Here is a 17,383-nt window from a genome sequence, read left to right as displayed (position 1 = left end):
TTATTAATATATTATAAAATGTTACTGGAGTGTGTAGCAGTCATCACAGTGATTGTGTGTGTGTGTGTGTGTGTGTGTGTGTGTGTGTGTGTGCGCTTACGTGTCACACGCATGACATAAGCGGTTATGACAAGTGCTGAGTGTATGTATCTGTGGCAGTGGCAGCTGAAAAAGAGACACACAGTAACTGGATAATGAGTGCTCTATTCCAGCCAGGCTGAATCTGTCCACACTCATCTGTTTAACCCTGTAAGCCTAAAGTGTACCGCCAGCAGGACCCCCCCACCCCCCTTGAAAAATTCATAATCCTGTTACTAAAGAACCACTGAGTGAATATATATATATATATATATATATATATATATATATATATATATATATATATATATGTGTGTGTATATATATATATATATATATACATACACACACACTACGTCATCGCCAGTTGTTGGTCCATTACCACCGCGATAAAAATCTGCCACCGTCACAGCCCTAACTTGCATATGTCACTCAGAAAAAAAACAACAACTTTAAAAATACCTTCAGGGCTTAAATTGTTAACACAGCCCTGTGTGTGTGTGTGTGTGTGTGTGTGTGTGTGTGTGTTTATTTTTGTATGTATATGTGTGAGCCCAGGCTTACAGCTCTATATCAATCTCACTTGAATGCACATGTTTTATCCAAACTCTGGAGGAAGACTACACTATATCGCATGATTTGTTTTTGTTGTAATATTATTATATTATATTATATTACTCTTGACATTATAGTATAATAAAAATAATTTTTCAACATATACTGTGGTTATTTTTTTTGCAAAGTTCATGCAGTTTTATGTTTGCATAGTCATTTTAAAAATGTTTTTGCATTTTAAATATGTTTGATATGATGAATCCAGCTTGTTTTTAGCCTTAACTTTGCCTCTTACTCCGTTTGAGTGGATGATTTTGACCACCATCATTGCCAACTGCATCGTACTGGCTCTTGAACAACACTTACCAGATGGAGACAAAACTCCACTGTCAGAACGACTGGTAAAGTGGAACACACACACACACACACATTTACTGAGCTAAATTTAAATGGGGACATTGCATAGACTATTGTTTTTATGTACAGCTAGAAATAACTACTATAACCTACCCAAATATGAAAATCTGCTAAGAATTTAATTTTCATTTTTGTGTGAACTGCTCCTTTGTGTAGATGCACACACACACACACACACACAAACACACAGTAAAAGTTTAGTTAAAAATTGCCAAGCATTGTGAATGTAAAGTGAAAATGTTTTTTATAATAGTCCCATCTGTGGTTTTCTTTCTCTCGCAGGATGACACAGAGCCCTATTTTATTGCAATTTTCTGTTTTGAGTCGGGCATTAAGATTCTTGCACTGGGATTTGCCTTCCACAAGGGCTCCTACCTGAGAAACGGCTGGAACGTGATGGACTTTGTAGTGGTGCTCACAGGGTGAGTTACACAAACACACACACTCTGGTGTCATGGTAAAATACAATAAAACAGAATTTGAGCTGCTCGATTTATGAGTCAATATAAACAATTATTAGATGGCTCTATGAAACACTTGATTATGATTGGTCAGTAGTGGCATTCTGATATCAAATATTTTTGTATGATTTGTGTTGTCAGTGGAGTTTGAGGCTCTTTTTGATCAATTCGTTTAGAGTCATTTGTTCATGATTCAGACTAGATGACAAAGCAATACAAAAACTTTTTATCATGTTTAACTTAGCATTTCAGCCTTTTTAAGCTCATAACTCAGGTATAAAATAGATTATAGATTGCCTTATTACCCCGGCTGACTGCACATTATCTATAACGTGTACTAAAAGATGTACTTTTCGCATGGCCTAAATTAGACCAGAGAAAGTCACGCCCCTTCTGGAACTCTGTGTGTGAAGCAATGCTACCGTACACAGCAGAGGTCTGGTTGGACACTGGCTCCGTCATGCCTTAATGAGCACTCTTTCTCTCACACATACACACACACACAGGCACACATACGCACACATGGATTCTCAAACACCGGCAGATCACAGCAGCACTGTAGGGAGCAACCATCAGGGCACGTCTGAAATGTCACCTCACAGGGAAGCAGAGAGAAAGAAAGAGAGAGAGAGACAGACGGGTGTGTAGGGGGGATGTATTGTAGTATTGGAGTGCTAAAGAAAGCAGGGCCATGTGACTCCATTACTCCATTCCCCTGGGCTTTGGAATATTGGAAAATTAGAAAGGGAGAGAGAAGGTGTTGGTTGATGTGAAAAGACGAATGGAATGAATAATGGAAGAATCCAAGATGGAGTAAAAACTAGGGATGCAAAGATACCATTTTTTCAAATCCGATCCAGAGAATTCGGAGTATCGGCCATTTCCGATCTGATACCAGCGCAGGTTTTTTTTTTTTTTTTTTATAGATCAATTTAGAATTTCTATACCTCTGTGTGTTGACCTGATCATCACTCTTGTGTGTGTTAAACACAGTCTACTAAATATAACTTCATTTTAATGAAAAATAACAAATGAAAAAATATATAATCATAATCTATGACAAAAATACTATTATAAACTAGGTTAGTGGATAATTTAGAAGCAAAAGTTATTCTAGAAAAATCATGAGTGCACAATTTTATGAAACCTAAACATTTAGTGAAATAAATAACATTATTTAGAAAGGAAATCTAAGTAGCATAGCATTAAACAAATAAAAAAGTGAAGTGTAGGACTAAATCTGGTAAAATGTTAAACATTGCTCTTTGTATTGTTGTAAAATGCATTAATGAAAGAAGTAAATGTATTTATATATAAATATAAACTATAAAATTAAAAGATATTTCTTTTAAATGGAGTCTATCATATGTTGCCACCTCCATTACTGTGCTATACATTAGGTTATTAATAGCCTTTCTTTTTCAGAACACTTGGACTTTGACTTTATAGTGCTTTATAATGTTTTTGTGCTTTCGTGGGGCTCAACAATAACACAGAATAGTATACGCGCAATATCGGATTTGGATCGGTCTCGTCTGACCGATACCCGATCCACAGAAAATGCCCGTATTGGAGTTGATACCGATACTGAGTATCGGATCGATGCATCCCTAGTGAAAATCCTGAAAACCTTTCATTTCCATGTTGGTCCCTGTTGATTTATCCTGCTTAGTGCTGGTCTTGCTGGTTGAGCTGAAAAATTATGTTCAACTAGCATGATAATTATGATTGACCAAGGGAGGCTTGCTGGTTGAGCTAGTTAAAGAAGTAGTGCACATTTGTCATTAGTTAAATGTTGTTCCATGCCTGTATAGCTTTCTTTTTATACATGGAACAAAAATGTTTTGTCCAGACTTCTCCTTTTAATAAAATTAAATAGTGACACATTGTTACAATATTGTCACTGACTTTGTATGAAAAAAGCATCTTGGACATTCCGATGAATGTCCTTTTATATACACACTGCTTTTTTTCAAAGAAATTTGTACTTTTATTTATCAAGGATGCATTAATCATGATTTCCGCAAAAATAAACGTTGATGGTAATAAGAATAGTTTTTTGTGCACCAAATCAACATATAATGTTTTTTGAAGGATCACGCAAACACTGAAGACTGGAGTAATAGCTACTAAAAATTCAGCTGTGCCATCACAGAAATAAATTACATTTTGACAAAAACTTTTTATTAAAATAGAAACCGTTATTTAAATTTTTTTATAATATCCTACAATATTACTGTTTTACTGTATTTTGATCAAATGCAATTTTGGTGAGCAAAAGAGACTTTATATATAGATATATTTTTAGTGAAAGAAAGCCATACAGGTTCGGAATGTCATGAAGGTCAATAAATCGCTGTCTGAAATCAAATACTTACCTACTATGTAATATACGAAAAACAGTAACTGATCCAAAAAAAATTAGTGTGTCCAAATACAGTACATAGTATTCGAAAAACAATAGACGAAAAGTACTCGGATGACCTGCTACTTGTGCCTGGATTCTGAAGTATGCAGTCGATGGAAATTTTATCATACAATGAGGCAATGGGAGAGGATTTATGAATGATAGTGAAGCAGTACAACTGATGCTGGTACAGTAGGTCACATGACAATAACCACATGGCAGACAAAGTATGTCCGCATTTCAATCGTACCACCCATATTCATACTATATACAACATATTTTTTTAACTATCGCAAAGTAAGTTCAATTTCTAATATAGTACCTACTCAGTATGCAATTTCGCATGCACCTGACGAAGATGGAATTATTTTTGAGTGAGCTGTCACTTTAAGAAGACTAGCAGGCACACCAACATACCAGCATTCAAAACACACCATGCAACCAGCAGTTCTTGTCTGTTTAAAAGGAAACTAGTGAAAGTAGAAATGAAGAGAGGGTGGGGAGCAAAACTAGAACATCGAGGATAGAGGTGGAAGGGGAGAGGAAGAGAATGAGAACGAGAACGAGAGAAACGTAAAGGACAGGGCGAGTGTGTGTGTGTGTGTGTGTGTGTGTGTGTGTGTGTGTGTGTGTGTGTGTTTTCGTTAGCTGCTGCAGTAACCTGCTTTTCACTACTGCAGATGATCAATCAACTAGCCCTGCTTTTAGACATGGACAGATCTTAACACACACAAACAGCTGCAAAACTGAACATGGCTAATCATTAACTACATCCTCAATAAACATTTTTACTCACCGTTGACTGCTGTGTGCTCACATTGGACACATTTGTAAGCATCAGCTGGCTTTCACAGCAGTATCGCTGTGTGTGTGTGTATGTGTGTGTTAGAGAGAAAGAGCTGCACTTTGATGATAAAATGCATCCTCCTCCATGCTGCTTCCTGCAGCTTTGATTTCTATTTACAGTCAGACTCATACACACCTTTACCTACTGAAACAAACACGCACACTTTCTGTCATGTTGGTCTGTCATGTTGTGTTCCTCACGGAAGTGAAGTTATCCTGTCTTTTTTTTCTCTTTCTGTCCAGTAGAACTTTTATTTTATTTTTATTTTTTTTATAACACATTAGTATAGTAACTAGTTGCGTATTAGCATGCCTATTATTAACATTTTGGCTGTTTATTAGTACTTATAAAACATTTATTCTACCTGACCATATTCTACATCCCTAATCCTACCCAATACCTAAACTTAACAACTACTTTACTAACTATTAATAAGCAGCAAATTGTGAGTATATTAAGGCTAAAGTCGTAGTAAACAAACAGTTTAAAGAATTTTACCTTAAAATAAAGTGAGACCATTTTTTTTTTATTTAGTTTAGTTTTTTCAATATATTTGGTTACACTGTATTTTACATTGTTCTTGTTACACGTTACATGTACTTATTGAAATAAAAATAAATTATGCATAATTATGTGCAACTAACCCTAAACCAAACCCTCATTCTAACTCTAACTATATATCAATTAATATTATTCAGCACTTAGTGTAAATGTATATTTATACTGTAACAAGGACACTGTAAAATAAAGTAACCATTTATTTATTTTTTATAGACGCTTCTTTTCGTCACGGGCCAAAAAAAAAAAAAACATTTAAAAATTTAATTGCAAAACTTATCTTACAATTTAAACCTTTTCCTCGTAATTCTGAGAAAAAAAAGTCTGAATGGAGCAATATAACAGAATTGCAAGATATAGATTTGCATGAAACGTGAGATAAAAATGTCTCAATGAGAAATTTTTTTTACTTTCATGGTAGAAACAAAAAAATGGTATTTTAAGTTATTTATTTATTTATTTATTTATTTTATCCTGTAGTGGAAACAAGCTTCCATACATTTGTCAGTCCTCTGTCATGTGTGTCATGTGTTCCTGCCTCATGTTTCCTATTTTGGTTTGTTTCCGGTCCTTGTTTAGTGTGATTATTAGTTAATTCTTGTCCAGCTGTGTTTGTGTAATTAGCCTGTGTATTTAAGTTCCTGCCTGTTCAGTTTTGTGTCGTCTGGTCTACTCGTTACTCCCCGGTGTTCCTGTCTGTGTTAGCCTTGCTTTGTCTTGCCTTACCTTGTTTGGATTTATTCAATTTGAGTTTACCTCCTCGTCTCGTGTTTCTCGTTCATCCTTGCTGTGTGCACCGTGACAACATTTTAGTTATATTTAGCTACTTTTTAGTTTACTTTTTTTTACCATTTTATTTAAATCAAAATAAGGTTATTAACATATTACAATTTATTGAATTGAATTTATTGCCATTTGCACAGGTACATTGTAGTACAGGTACATTGGAATTCATGTGCATTTCGCAGAGTCATCTTTATAGGCAAAATAATAATAATAATAACCAAATTATAAATGCATAATATTGCACATTCTGGTAATGTTTCACATTTTAAGGGAATAATAGGAGACACAAATATCTGTCCATTGGTCCGTAGAAAGGCGAGATAGAAAGTACTAGTCCTCCAAAGTAAGAAAGAGTTATGGGATGGAATACTTCTTTCCCTTCCTGACATCCTGTGCCACTAACCTAACAGCGGCTGGAAAGAAGTTCTTGTACAAACTTACTTAATTACAAATGTTTTACTGACACAGGCCCATACTTTTAGACCATTTGTTTTTCTATTTTACATGGCATAGTGGCATATGAATAATCAGAAAAAAACATATCAACTTTGTTTTATATAAATTTTGTCATGTGATGTTTACTCAGTAGTCCTGATTTAATAACAGGCAGTTAATGGGTGCTAGCCATAGTAGGATTACTGCTTACTGCTTGCACAGTTGTTCAGTGCACTGCCAACATTACCAGCTTGCAGAAGATTTTTCTTGGTCTTAAAGTTGGTTCACAGAGCCAATTCTTTCCTCATACTGCAGCCACGCAAAACAAACCCTTTAAATATGATTGTCTATATCTAAAAGTGTGGGTACATGTCAGTTATAATGCTCTGAAGAGACCAATATAATAACTATAACTGTGAAATAATGAAAACTGGCTGCTATGCTAGGGTTAGATTGTTTCAGCCCTATCGAATTCTGAGAAATCTGAGTTGCTTTGTGTTCGAATAAAATCTAGAATCACTATTAGAATTAGTACGAACATAATTAACAGGATAATAGAGACTGATTTAATTTCATTGTTCCTTCTCACATGCTTAAACCTTTAGCCTTGGTCGCCTGTTCTCTTTAGAGTCAGTTGAACACGGATGCTAGTTCTCACAAGGGCTGTGGTTGCAGTTCTCCCCTGAGTGCCTTTCCATCAGCTCCAAAGCTTTAGTTCTACATTTTAGTTTCACCTCGCAGATTTTACATCAAGATGTCAATGAAGCTTGACAGCAGAGTGACAGACTCTCATGACCTCTGAGCAGAGTTTACTGCTGGTCACGGAGCGGTCACTGGTCACAGCGGATAGTCTGAAAGAGCTCATGTTGAATCTGCATTTGAGTAGTTGACAAATAATGACATGAACTTGCCTTTTTCCCCCAGTATCAGGATTTTTTTTGCGGTACCTAATGCAAATACATCTATATTAATGTACGCATGTTTTAGAGTCTGTACCTTACAGCATGCAAAGATATGTATATTAATGTATGCATATTTTATTTGATATATGCATAATATATTGTATTAATATACAGTTTTTCTTTTTAATTCATTATGATATTTTTCTTTTTTGTTTCATCATCTAGTAGTACTCATTTAGTACTGTTACGGTGTTAATATCACTGTGTGTGTGTAAATATATTATACAGGTATAATGCAGTTATATCATGGATCGTGGTTACAAATCATATTATAATAATACTGTGTGTGTGTGTGTGTGTGTGTGTGTGAAATCATTATCATTATAATATGATACACGATTTGTTCTGTATATAATATATAAAAACATGAGTAATACGTTACTAGTAAACTACTAGTTACTACTTTAATACTAGTTTTTCATTTCAATTCACTTGATTTTTTTTTTATTCGACATCATGTAGAACTACTTGTGTGTGTGTGTGTGTGTGTACATACATACACACACATATATATACATACATACATACATACATACAGTATAAATATCATCTCCTTGTCTCTCTCTTTCTCTCTCTTGCTTGTTAGCATTATATGTAGGAATATATTAAATAAAAAATGAGGAGTAATACTTTTTTTTTATTGAAATAGGTTTACCATTACTTCATTTTGATATATTTGATCATTTTTGGTTTTAATTAATTTTGCACCATTTAGCACTGCTTCCATTTTGAACCAGTACTGTTATTAGCTCTCTATCACACTCAGTATTACCACTGCCACTGCCACTGCTTATGCACGTCTTGCCAATGTACAGCTCTTACTTGGCAGATTCCTGAGTCGTGACAGCGCTGACTATTGGCTGCCTGCTCCGTGCCAATCTGTGACTTCACTACTGGCACACACAGCGAAGAGAGACAGAGAGGAAAAGAGTGAGAGAGTGAGCGAGACCAAGAGAATAACACCATGGTTTAGTCTGTAGAAGATTTCTCAGTTTCTGGACACACCTTTGCGCTGCCATGCGCAGCTGTTTCCATAGCAATGTTATATAATAAGAGAGAACCATGGAAGGCCAGAGAAGACACCACTCTCTCTGCTTTTTCTCTGCCTATCTTTACTTTCTCTGGTTCGCCATCTCCCTCTGTCCAGACACTCTCATATAGTCACTTATTTTAATGCTATGCTACTCAAAATGTATATGGAGAGGAACATTTAAATGTAAATATGGACCAATATGAGTGGTTACATTGGGCTGAAATGGCATGGAACAGCATTATGACACCTTTAATAAAAAAAAAAAAGGCATTTACAGTTTTTGTAGTTTGCATGTCAATGCAATCCATTCATGCATGCTCCAGTCTAGTTTATGTTTGAACCAGTACAAACTGTTTCCAGTTTGGGAATGTATTCACTCAAAAACACTTTAAAGTGCATTACATTAAGCATTATGCTCAATTATGGATGTTATTATCTTAAATCAGAAAGAAATAACTTGCCCTGCCTCTGAAACAACTTTCCTTTCTGGCTGACATCACAAATCCCTCTTATTTTTCAACTCGCCAGCTTCAGTATTTAACTTTCTTTTTTCACGAGCCAATCAATTTGCATTAAATAAAAACCCACCCAACATTTATTTTTTGGAATATGTCAGTTTATGGAAGTAATATACTGTATATATTCATCATATATAATTAAAAAAATTTTTTTTTTTTTTTTTTTTTATGTATCATGGCAGGTCTTTTTTGTGGTTTTTCTTTCATATGGCATGAATTAGAATCTGGCTTGCCTCTTACACTCATCTTCCTCTTCTTTGCATCATTTCCTCTCCATTCTCTAATGTGGCTTAGAGTTCCAAAAAGTCTTAAAATAGAAGTGTAATCTTGTGTTCTTGTATCTACATGTGTATGAAATCTTTTTTGAGAAGATGTCCAGGAAGTGATGTCTGTGTTAAAGGAACCATTGCGTTGACCGGACACCAGGTTAAAAGCGCGTTTCAGGAATAGATGCACTTTAAGTGAAGTGTGTTTGTTGAGTGTGTGTTGATGTTAGAGTAAGTGTGTTTCAGGGTGTGTGTGTGTGTGTATGTGTGTTAATGTCTGTATGGAGGTGAAGGGAAGGATGTCTTTCTCTAAATGACTGCAGAGCAATAATGATAATGGAAGTGATGGCAGTGGTACAATATTCACCCAGGTAGACAACCTCGCTCTGTCTCGCTTTCTCTTTCTCACAACACACGTCATGTTACACACGTTAACATGCACCTTCTGCATGTGTGTGCTCATAAAGTCCCTCTTTCTCTTGTCCTTGAGAAGGCCACACACATGCTGGCTGCCACATAAGAACAGGTGGGAAGAACGACAACAGAAAGCGAGAGCGAGAAAGAGCGGATTAGGCCGCTAGGCCCACAGTAATGGACAGAGACTGTGTGTGTGTGTTATAGCAAAAGACTGCATCATTGTGTTATGCAGTAGTAAAGAGTGGAAGAGGTTTTCCATGTTTCCCTCACTCTCATTTTTCTTTCATCACAAATGTAACCATGCAAGTAGGGACTAATAGGAAAAAAAGCATTTGTGGAAAAAAAGGGAGCCAAGGGAGAGAGGTGGGGAAATGTGAGGATGCAGGGGAGATGCAGGTGCTTGGTAACAAGCAACAGAGAGGATGAGAAGAAGTAGAGGGAGTGACCATCAGCTGTGTTGAGAAAAGCAGGAGCAAACAAATAAAAGCATGACAATTGAAATTAAAACTACATTTTAACATTTTTGCATTGCTAAGGAGTTGCTATAGGTCTAAAGAACCTCAAAGATCCTCCAAGTCCCAGCTATATATAAATATAGAACATTATACTTAAAATATGATGATATTATTGTATGGGATACTATGCAATACTCTACCATTCAAACATTTGGGTTTGGTAAGGTTTTTAATGCTTTGAAAGCATTTTGTCTTATGCTAACCAAGGCTGCATTTATTTGATTGAATATACAGTAAAATTGTTATATTGTAAAATATTCTTACCGTTTCAAATAATAGTTTTCTATTTTAAAACATTTTAAAATGTTTTTATTTCTGTTATAACAAAGCTGAATTTTCAGCAGCGATTACTTCATTCTGCAGTTTCACATGATCCTTCAGAAATAATTCTAATGCGCTGATTTGGGGCTCAAGAAACATTTCTCATTATCGTAATTATTGTTGAAATCAGTCTGCATTTTTTTGGAAAACAGTGCCCAAAGATGGCATTTTTATGACCCCACATATTACATTTCTGGTGTTTTTTTGTCACCCTCTTTACACCTTAGTTAATTTCTAATTTCCTAGGTAACAACACAGTTTACCTCAGTAAGCCTCGTGATTTGTATTTTATTTATGTAAATTATTTATATATATTATATATGTATATTATTTATGCTCAAAAATTGCAGGTCAAGTTACATCCCAACCTGTAGTTCCTTAAATTAAAGGCTCATTTAAATCCATAACCTTAAATGTGACCCTGGAGCACAAAACCAGTCATAAGTAGCACGGGTATATTTGTAGCCAACAATACATTGTATGAGCCAAAAATAAATAGATTATTAGACGATATTAGAAGATATTTTAGTTAAAAACTTACATTTTGATTACTGTTGTAATGTGCATTGCTAAGAACTTCATTTGGACAACTTTAAAATATATATATTTTTTTTTATATTTTTTTTTTTTTTTTGCACCCTCACATTCCAGATTTTCAAATATATGTCCTATATTATCCTATCCTAACAAACAATACATCAACGGAAATCATATTTATTCAGCTTTCAGATGCTGTTTAAATCTCAGTTTTAAAAAATGTATCCTTATGACTGGTTTTGTGGTCCAGGGTCACAAATATAAGCAATAATGAAAGTGATGTCTGCATTAGCAATGACTACCCTAGTAAAAAAAGTTATATATATTTAAAAAATTATTTAATTATTTATATTACACACTAAGTATAGTGCAAATCTATTAACATATTTATTGACATATCGCTCGAGACTTACTGATATAAAAATGATAATTAAACTTTACTTGGAGTACTACTTGTGCTCAATGCACATTTCTTTAATATTAAGCCTATATTTAAAGTGTACCTGAAGTATACTTACAATAGTTCCACTTTAGCACAATCAAATATACTTTGTATCTTTAGTTGGATTTCAGCACTACTTCCACACAATTAAAGTGCATTAAGCACAAAATTAGTTGACCTGTTTAGCAGACTTAAAGTATGCCTGTTTTGTATAGAAAAAGTACAACTGCAGGGTATCTTTATTAAGTACATAAATATGTAAATGTATTTGTAGTAACCTTAGCATGAAATAAATATATTTCAAATGATATTTAGATTTATTTTTCACTAGGGTAAGACTAGGAAAGAAAGCTAAGTCAAGGAGGAAGATAATAATACCATTAAGGAATGTATTATAAATATTAACAAATGATGTAATATCTTCTTCCCAGACTTGACAATGAACCCTTTCAGCAGTCTGTAGCCGTGCTTATCAAATCAAACCCTCACGCAGAAGCCCGATATGAGAAGTTAACAAAGAAGAAACCTATTCCAGTACTTTGACGTAAACAAGAGGCCTGTTTTACAAATTGTGGTTCAAGAAACAAGATTTGAGATACCAGATCCCTGTCACACTCCCTGAACAAACACCCTCATGTACTGCACAAATGCACTGTATTCCCAGACGCACGGGCCTGAGTGTACAGCATTGAATAATGTAGAGTTCGGCTGCATATCAGGATGACCTAGATTCAGCTGCAACGAAAAGCTGGAGGATGCGCCGTTTTATAGCAGAAATGGGTTGATTTTGTGCACAGACAACATGTGCAACATGCAGAGGACACGCTAATGAGATATGAACATAAACTGCATGTAGACACTGTGGTCAGTCAGAGAATCCTCGCCGTATGAAATGGAACAGAGATCAATCGAAAGGGAGCCCTTTATCTCTCACACCTGGCCCGGTTGCAGCGGCAATAACGAGATTCCATCAATGACAGAGGGCCCGTTGCCGCAGCAACGGTTATGAATGAGAGGAGGCTGGTAAAAGAGGAATCGCCGGTTGCTATGGTGATGCCGTGAATGGGGAGAGACCTGGTGGCGTGATGTTGGAGAGAGGCTTCCACGATCGTCATCCTCATTTTTTTTTTAAAGCAAATGAGCGAGACGGAATCTATTCTTAGAAAAATTCTTGAAGCATGTAAACGTATGAACATATTATGTTTCTAACAGTATAATCATACACATACATATATGCGCATAAACTGCAGCCAATATTAGCTGTTTCGCTAACTTCTACCAGACGTAGCCACACCCTTTCTCACAATACCTCGCAGTCATTTTACATATTTGGGTTATGACATGTATTTTGAAGGATTATTTTTTGTGACGTTACAAACACCAGACCTAATGACGCAATAGAGGAGAGAAGGAGCGATAAACTGGTGTAGGGAGAAAAGGTAAAAAGTGAAAGCCCTTCCGTCAGTGTGTGTGCTCTGATTGATTGTCAGGTTTTCCCCAGCAGACGGAGGCCTTGTCGCTCCTGTGAATCCCTCTATCTCACCCTGTCATCGTCCTCTCCCTGGGGCTGAGGGGCTTTCTCTTTCCCTTTACCACTCTGCATTCTCAGGGCTAACGGTGTGTCTTTCAGTCTGTCCTCTCAAGAGTTTCCCAAATCACACTTTATTCCCTTCACAGGACTCTCCCGCGACTACCTCACCAAAGACTGTGAGAAATACAGAGATTTATTTAGTTGAAAGAATCACAAATGGCACTGAAATCAGTTTTTTTCTTACTAATTTGACAAACATTTTAGAATAACTCTGGGTAAGAAGTAAGTTATTTTATTAAAAGTTTTTTAAATACAGATTGCTGTTTTTAATTTACTAGTTTTTAACAATTTTATTGGCATTTTGTAATGATGAGTGTACTTTAAAGGATTAGTTCACTTCCAGAGTAAACATTTTCTGATAATGTATTCACCTTGGCCTTAACTACTATGTACTTACATCAAAAAATAAGTACAATGTACTCATTGTGTTCATATTGTATTGCAAAAACTTTTGCTGCTATTGAGGTGGGATACGAGTAAGGTTTGGGACAGGTTTGGTGGCGTGGGTAGGTTTAAGGGTGGGCTAAGGTGTAAAGGATGGGCCAACAGTGTAATTGTAAATGTAATTACATGCAAGTATTTTTAAAATATAAGTATAATGTAAAAACGTGTATATACACAATAAGTGCATTGTACCAAATGATTCATTTAGTTAAATCCACCTAATATAAAGTGGGACCGTATATTTTAATTTCTTCAATTCTTTTTTTTTTTTTTTCTAATTTGATGAGCATATTAGAATAATCCTGGAAGAGGCAAAAGTGCAATCTGAATGGAAGTGAATATCCTAAACTTTGTGTTTGACTTTTAAAAAATGAATGAATGTGTTAACTTAAACTAAATTCATAGAAAGATGTTTTGTCCTAAAGTAAATGTTAACTAAAATAAAATAAATTCTATTTCAGCTAGTTGCCAAGGCACCATTTTTAATTTGTGATTTTAATTTAGTTTACAGGCATAATGAAAATTCTGTCATTAATTATTCACCCTCATGTTGTTCTAAACCCCTAAAACCTCTGTTCATCTTCGGAATACAGATTAAGATATATTTATGAATTCTGACAGCTCTCTGACCCTCCCATAGACAGCAATGTAATTAACATGATCAACGTCCAGAAACGTAGCAAACAAAAATAACGACTTTATTCAACAATTCGTCTCCGCGTCACCCTTGCGCTATTCACCTGAACGTAAACAGTATATGCTGTCGTGAGAACGGAGGTGTTACGGGTTTAGAACGACATGAGGGTGAGTAATTAAAGACAGAATTTTCATTTTTGGGTGAACTATCCATTTAACTTAGAACTGAAATAAAAAAATAATAATAAATAGACATTTGAATTTTTTTTATTAGTAAAACTAAGTAAATGTAAATGAATTAATCCAATTAATAATGTCTATAATAGTGTCTCTATACTAAAGTATCACTGACGTGAACACAAATGCTTCTATTTTGTTTTACGTTCTTAGTGCTGACAGTAGGGATGCTATAGCTATTATATATGTATTAGCATGAAATGTTGTCATTCAGAGCAACAGTTTGAAGTTACTTAAAGTTAAATGCCGTTTACAGCTAGCTGCCTTGTATATCACTGACAGTATGCTATTTTGACTTGGACCAGTAAGCATTTACCTAACAAATGAATTGCAGTGCACTAAAAAACTGTCCAGCTGCATCTAGACGGCCATGGGCATAGTTTTTTATGGGCAAGCACCACTCACACTCACGTATGTTCTTCAGAAAATAAAAAATAGCAATTTCAAGTTAATTTATCAATCATAAATTTCACCTCTTTCAGTATTGGCCAGTTACTGTTAATGTTGTTTTCAAAATAACATCCTGTTTCCTTCAAAAGCTACTTTATTTGACAGTTCACAACAAAGAGTTCTTATGAACCAAATAGATGTGAACAGGCCCTCTCTTCTTTTCTAACCTGGGCGCAGGGTCTGTAGCCTGTCTTCAAACTTTTGCACATATATACACACTCTCACTGTCTCTTAACATTTCCATCTGTCTCAAACTTGCACACACTCCCTCCCTCTCTCACACACACACGTCAGTCCACTCTTCCATCAAATTTACCGCAGGCCTTTTAGTGTGTAGTAGGATATCAGCGCAGTCAGCGGTGCTCTGTTATCCTCACTGCACTTACTGTACATAAAGTGTTCTTCACTGCCTGAGCTGGAGGCAGTTTATTCCTTCCCGCATCTAAGTTTCCACTGTTCCACGAAATAAAGTGTAAACCGATATTGTATCAGCAGCCAAAGCACTTTAGTCCTGATCTCAAATCAGTTCTTTAAGTGTCGAATGTATATTTGCATGAGTCTTGGGCTTATTGATCATGCAAGATGGGTCATAAATAGGTGTTATTTGTTATGTGAGACTGTAGATATATGTAAATGAATTACTGAGAGTTTCATCCAAATACTGTATCTAAGCTGGGTTTGGTCAGAGAGGGATCGGCCTGCTGTTCTGTGATCAAGTTTTCCATTTAGGTTGATTGTGAATATTCGAGACAGATCCTATAGGCTTATTATAGAGGGTTGGCGCCATCTCATCCTCATTCTCAAAACATTATTGCACCATGTGACATCACAAAATAACTAATATGATTCTGATCATTGATCGAGTTAGTCACAATGTTCTTGCCAATTGAATGGCTTAAGAGGAAGAGCTGAAAGAGCAGAAGACATTAATGAACGATTCAGGAGACGAGTTTGCTGCATTCTGTCCAGTCTCGCACAAGTCTATCCATTCTTTCTCTTTTCTTTTAGCTTACGTAGGTGTTTGCTGCATGTGATGGCAGAGCAGTTAAAGGCCTATTGACTGAGCCATTGGCTGGCACTCTATATAATAACCACTAATGAATGAGCTCTTAGCAACGTTGGCATCGCTGCATATGCAGGCAACAGTGGAAGGGAGTGAAAAAGTTATTTAAAAAGAGTGAAATAAATGGCATGATACTGAATTCAGTGTAATTTCTAAAAAACTAAATTTAACTACAAATGGACATCATTTTCTGTCAATACTGAGTGTGTGTTTGTGTGTATATGTATGTATATATACATATATATATATATATATATATATATATATATATATATATATATATATATATATATTATAGATTATATTATTATAAAATAATTATAAAGAAATGTAATTTTACTTTTAAAATTATACAACAGGATGTATATATGTTTGTTTTAAGTGTGTATTTATTTTAATAAAAATATTTAAAATATTTAAATACATTTTAATAAATTAGAAGAGCAGCACCCTGACCAAATATAGCCCGTACACACACACACACACTCACATTTAAAGATCAGATGATCAGACCAGTGTGTAATGTGAGAACAGAGCAGTGTCTGATCAATTATTTACCTGCGATTGACCTCTTCTCAGAATAATGTGTCTGCTTGTGACTATACTTTGCTGTAGATAAATTACAAAATTTACCTTTCACAGGACACGTGGAGATGTCTTAATTTGGGCAACAATTGTTGATATACAAATGGAAGAGCAGAATGTAGATGAAATCTGCTCTTGTATAAATGGCTTTAATGGCACATAGTAAAATTGCCTCCTTTCTTTCTGTTTTTCCTCCAGTATCCTCTCCTCTGTGGGGTCAGAATTAGACCTGCGGACATTGCGAGCAGTCAGAGTGTTGCGGCCACTGAAATTGGTGTCAGGAATTCCAAGTAAGTACTCTCTCTGTCTGAGTTTATCAATGTCTGTCAGAGTTCTTTGCACAGTATGCAGTAGTGCCATTACTCTCCAGGCCTGCAGGTGGTGCTAAAGTCTATTATGAAGGCTATGATTCCTCTGCTGCAAATCGGCGTGCTCTTATTTGTGGCCATCCTCATGTTTGCCATCATTGGCCTGGAGTTCTACATGGGCAAATTCCACCGCACCTGTTTCGACAATTTCACAGGTGAGTTTGTCTCAAAGACAAATGGAAAACAGTTGACCTTTGAAATTGTATGCCTTTTAACAAACCTGTGCAATTACATTATTATCCAGGTGAGATGGTGGATGAACAGCCTTGTGGTGAGGAAAAGCCCGCTCGAGAGTGTGAGAAAGGGTCAATGTGTACTGAATACTGGCTTGGGCCAAACTATGGCATCACACAGTTCGACAACGTCCTCTTTGCCGTGCTCACTGTTTTCCAGTGCATCACCATGGAGGGTTGGACTGACATGCTTTATTATGTAGGAGTTAAAGGCGATGATT

At 35.6% G+C, this 17,383-nt stretch overlaps 1 protein-coding gene across 1 annotated transcript in view; it reads left to right on the top strand.

The window, feature by feature from the left end:
* LOC306856918 (voltage-dependent P/Q-type calcium channel subunit alpha-1A-like) overlaps positions 1 to 17,383 on the top strand; it is a gene marked incomplete at its 3' end in the record, with an annotated part of 134,325 nt that overhangs the window by 58,930 nt on the left and 58,012 nt on the right. The window contains exons 3-7 of the mRNA XM_079396470.1: positions 910 to 1,034; positions 1,333 to 1,472; positions 16,760 to 16,851; positions 16,932 to 17,084; positions 17,174 to 17,361. Coding sequence (XP_079252596.1) covers positions 910 to 1,034; positions 1,333 to 1,472; positions 16,760 to 16,851; positions 16,932 to 17,084; positions 17,174 to 17,361 — 698 coding nt within the window. The remainder of the gene's footprint in view (positions 1 to 909; positions 1,035 to 1,332; positions 1,473 to 16,759; positions 16,852 to 16,931; positions 17,085 to 17,173; positions 17,362 to 17,383) is intronic.

The sequence above is a fragment of the Barbus barbus genome (genome assembly GCF_936440315.1).
Source record: "Barbus barbus genome assembly, chromosome: 37".
Taxonomy (NCBI): Eukaryota; Metazoa; Chordata; class Actinopteri; order Cypriniformes; family Cyprinidae; genus Barbus; species Barbus barbus.
Note: the sequence above shows the minus strand (reverse complement) of the source record. Positions and strands in the feature narration are given on the sequence as shown.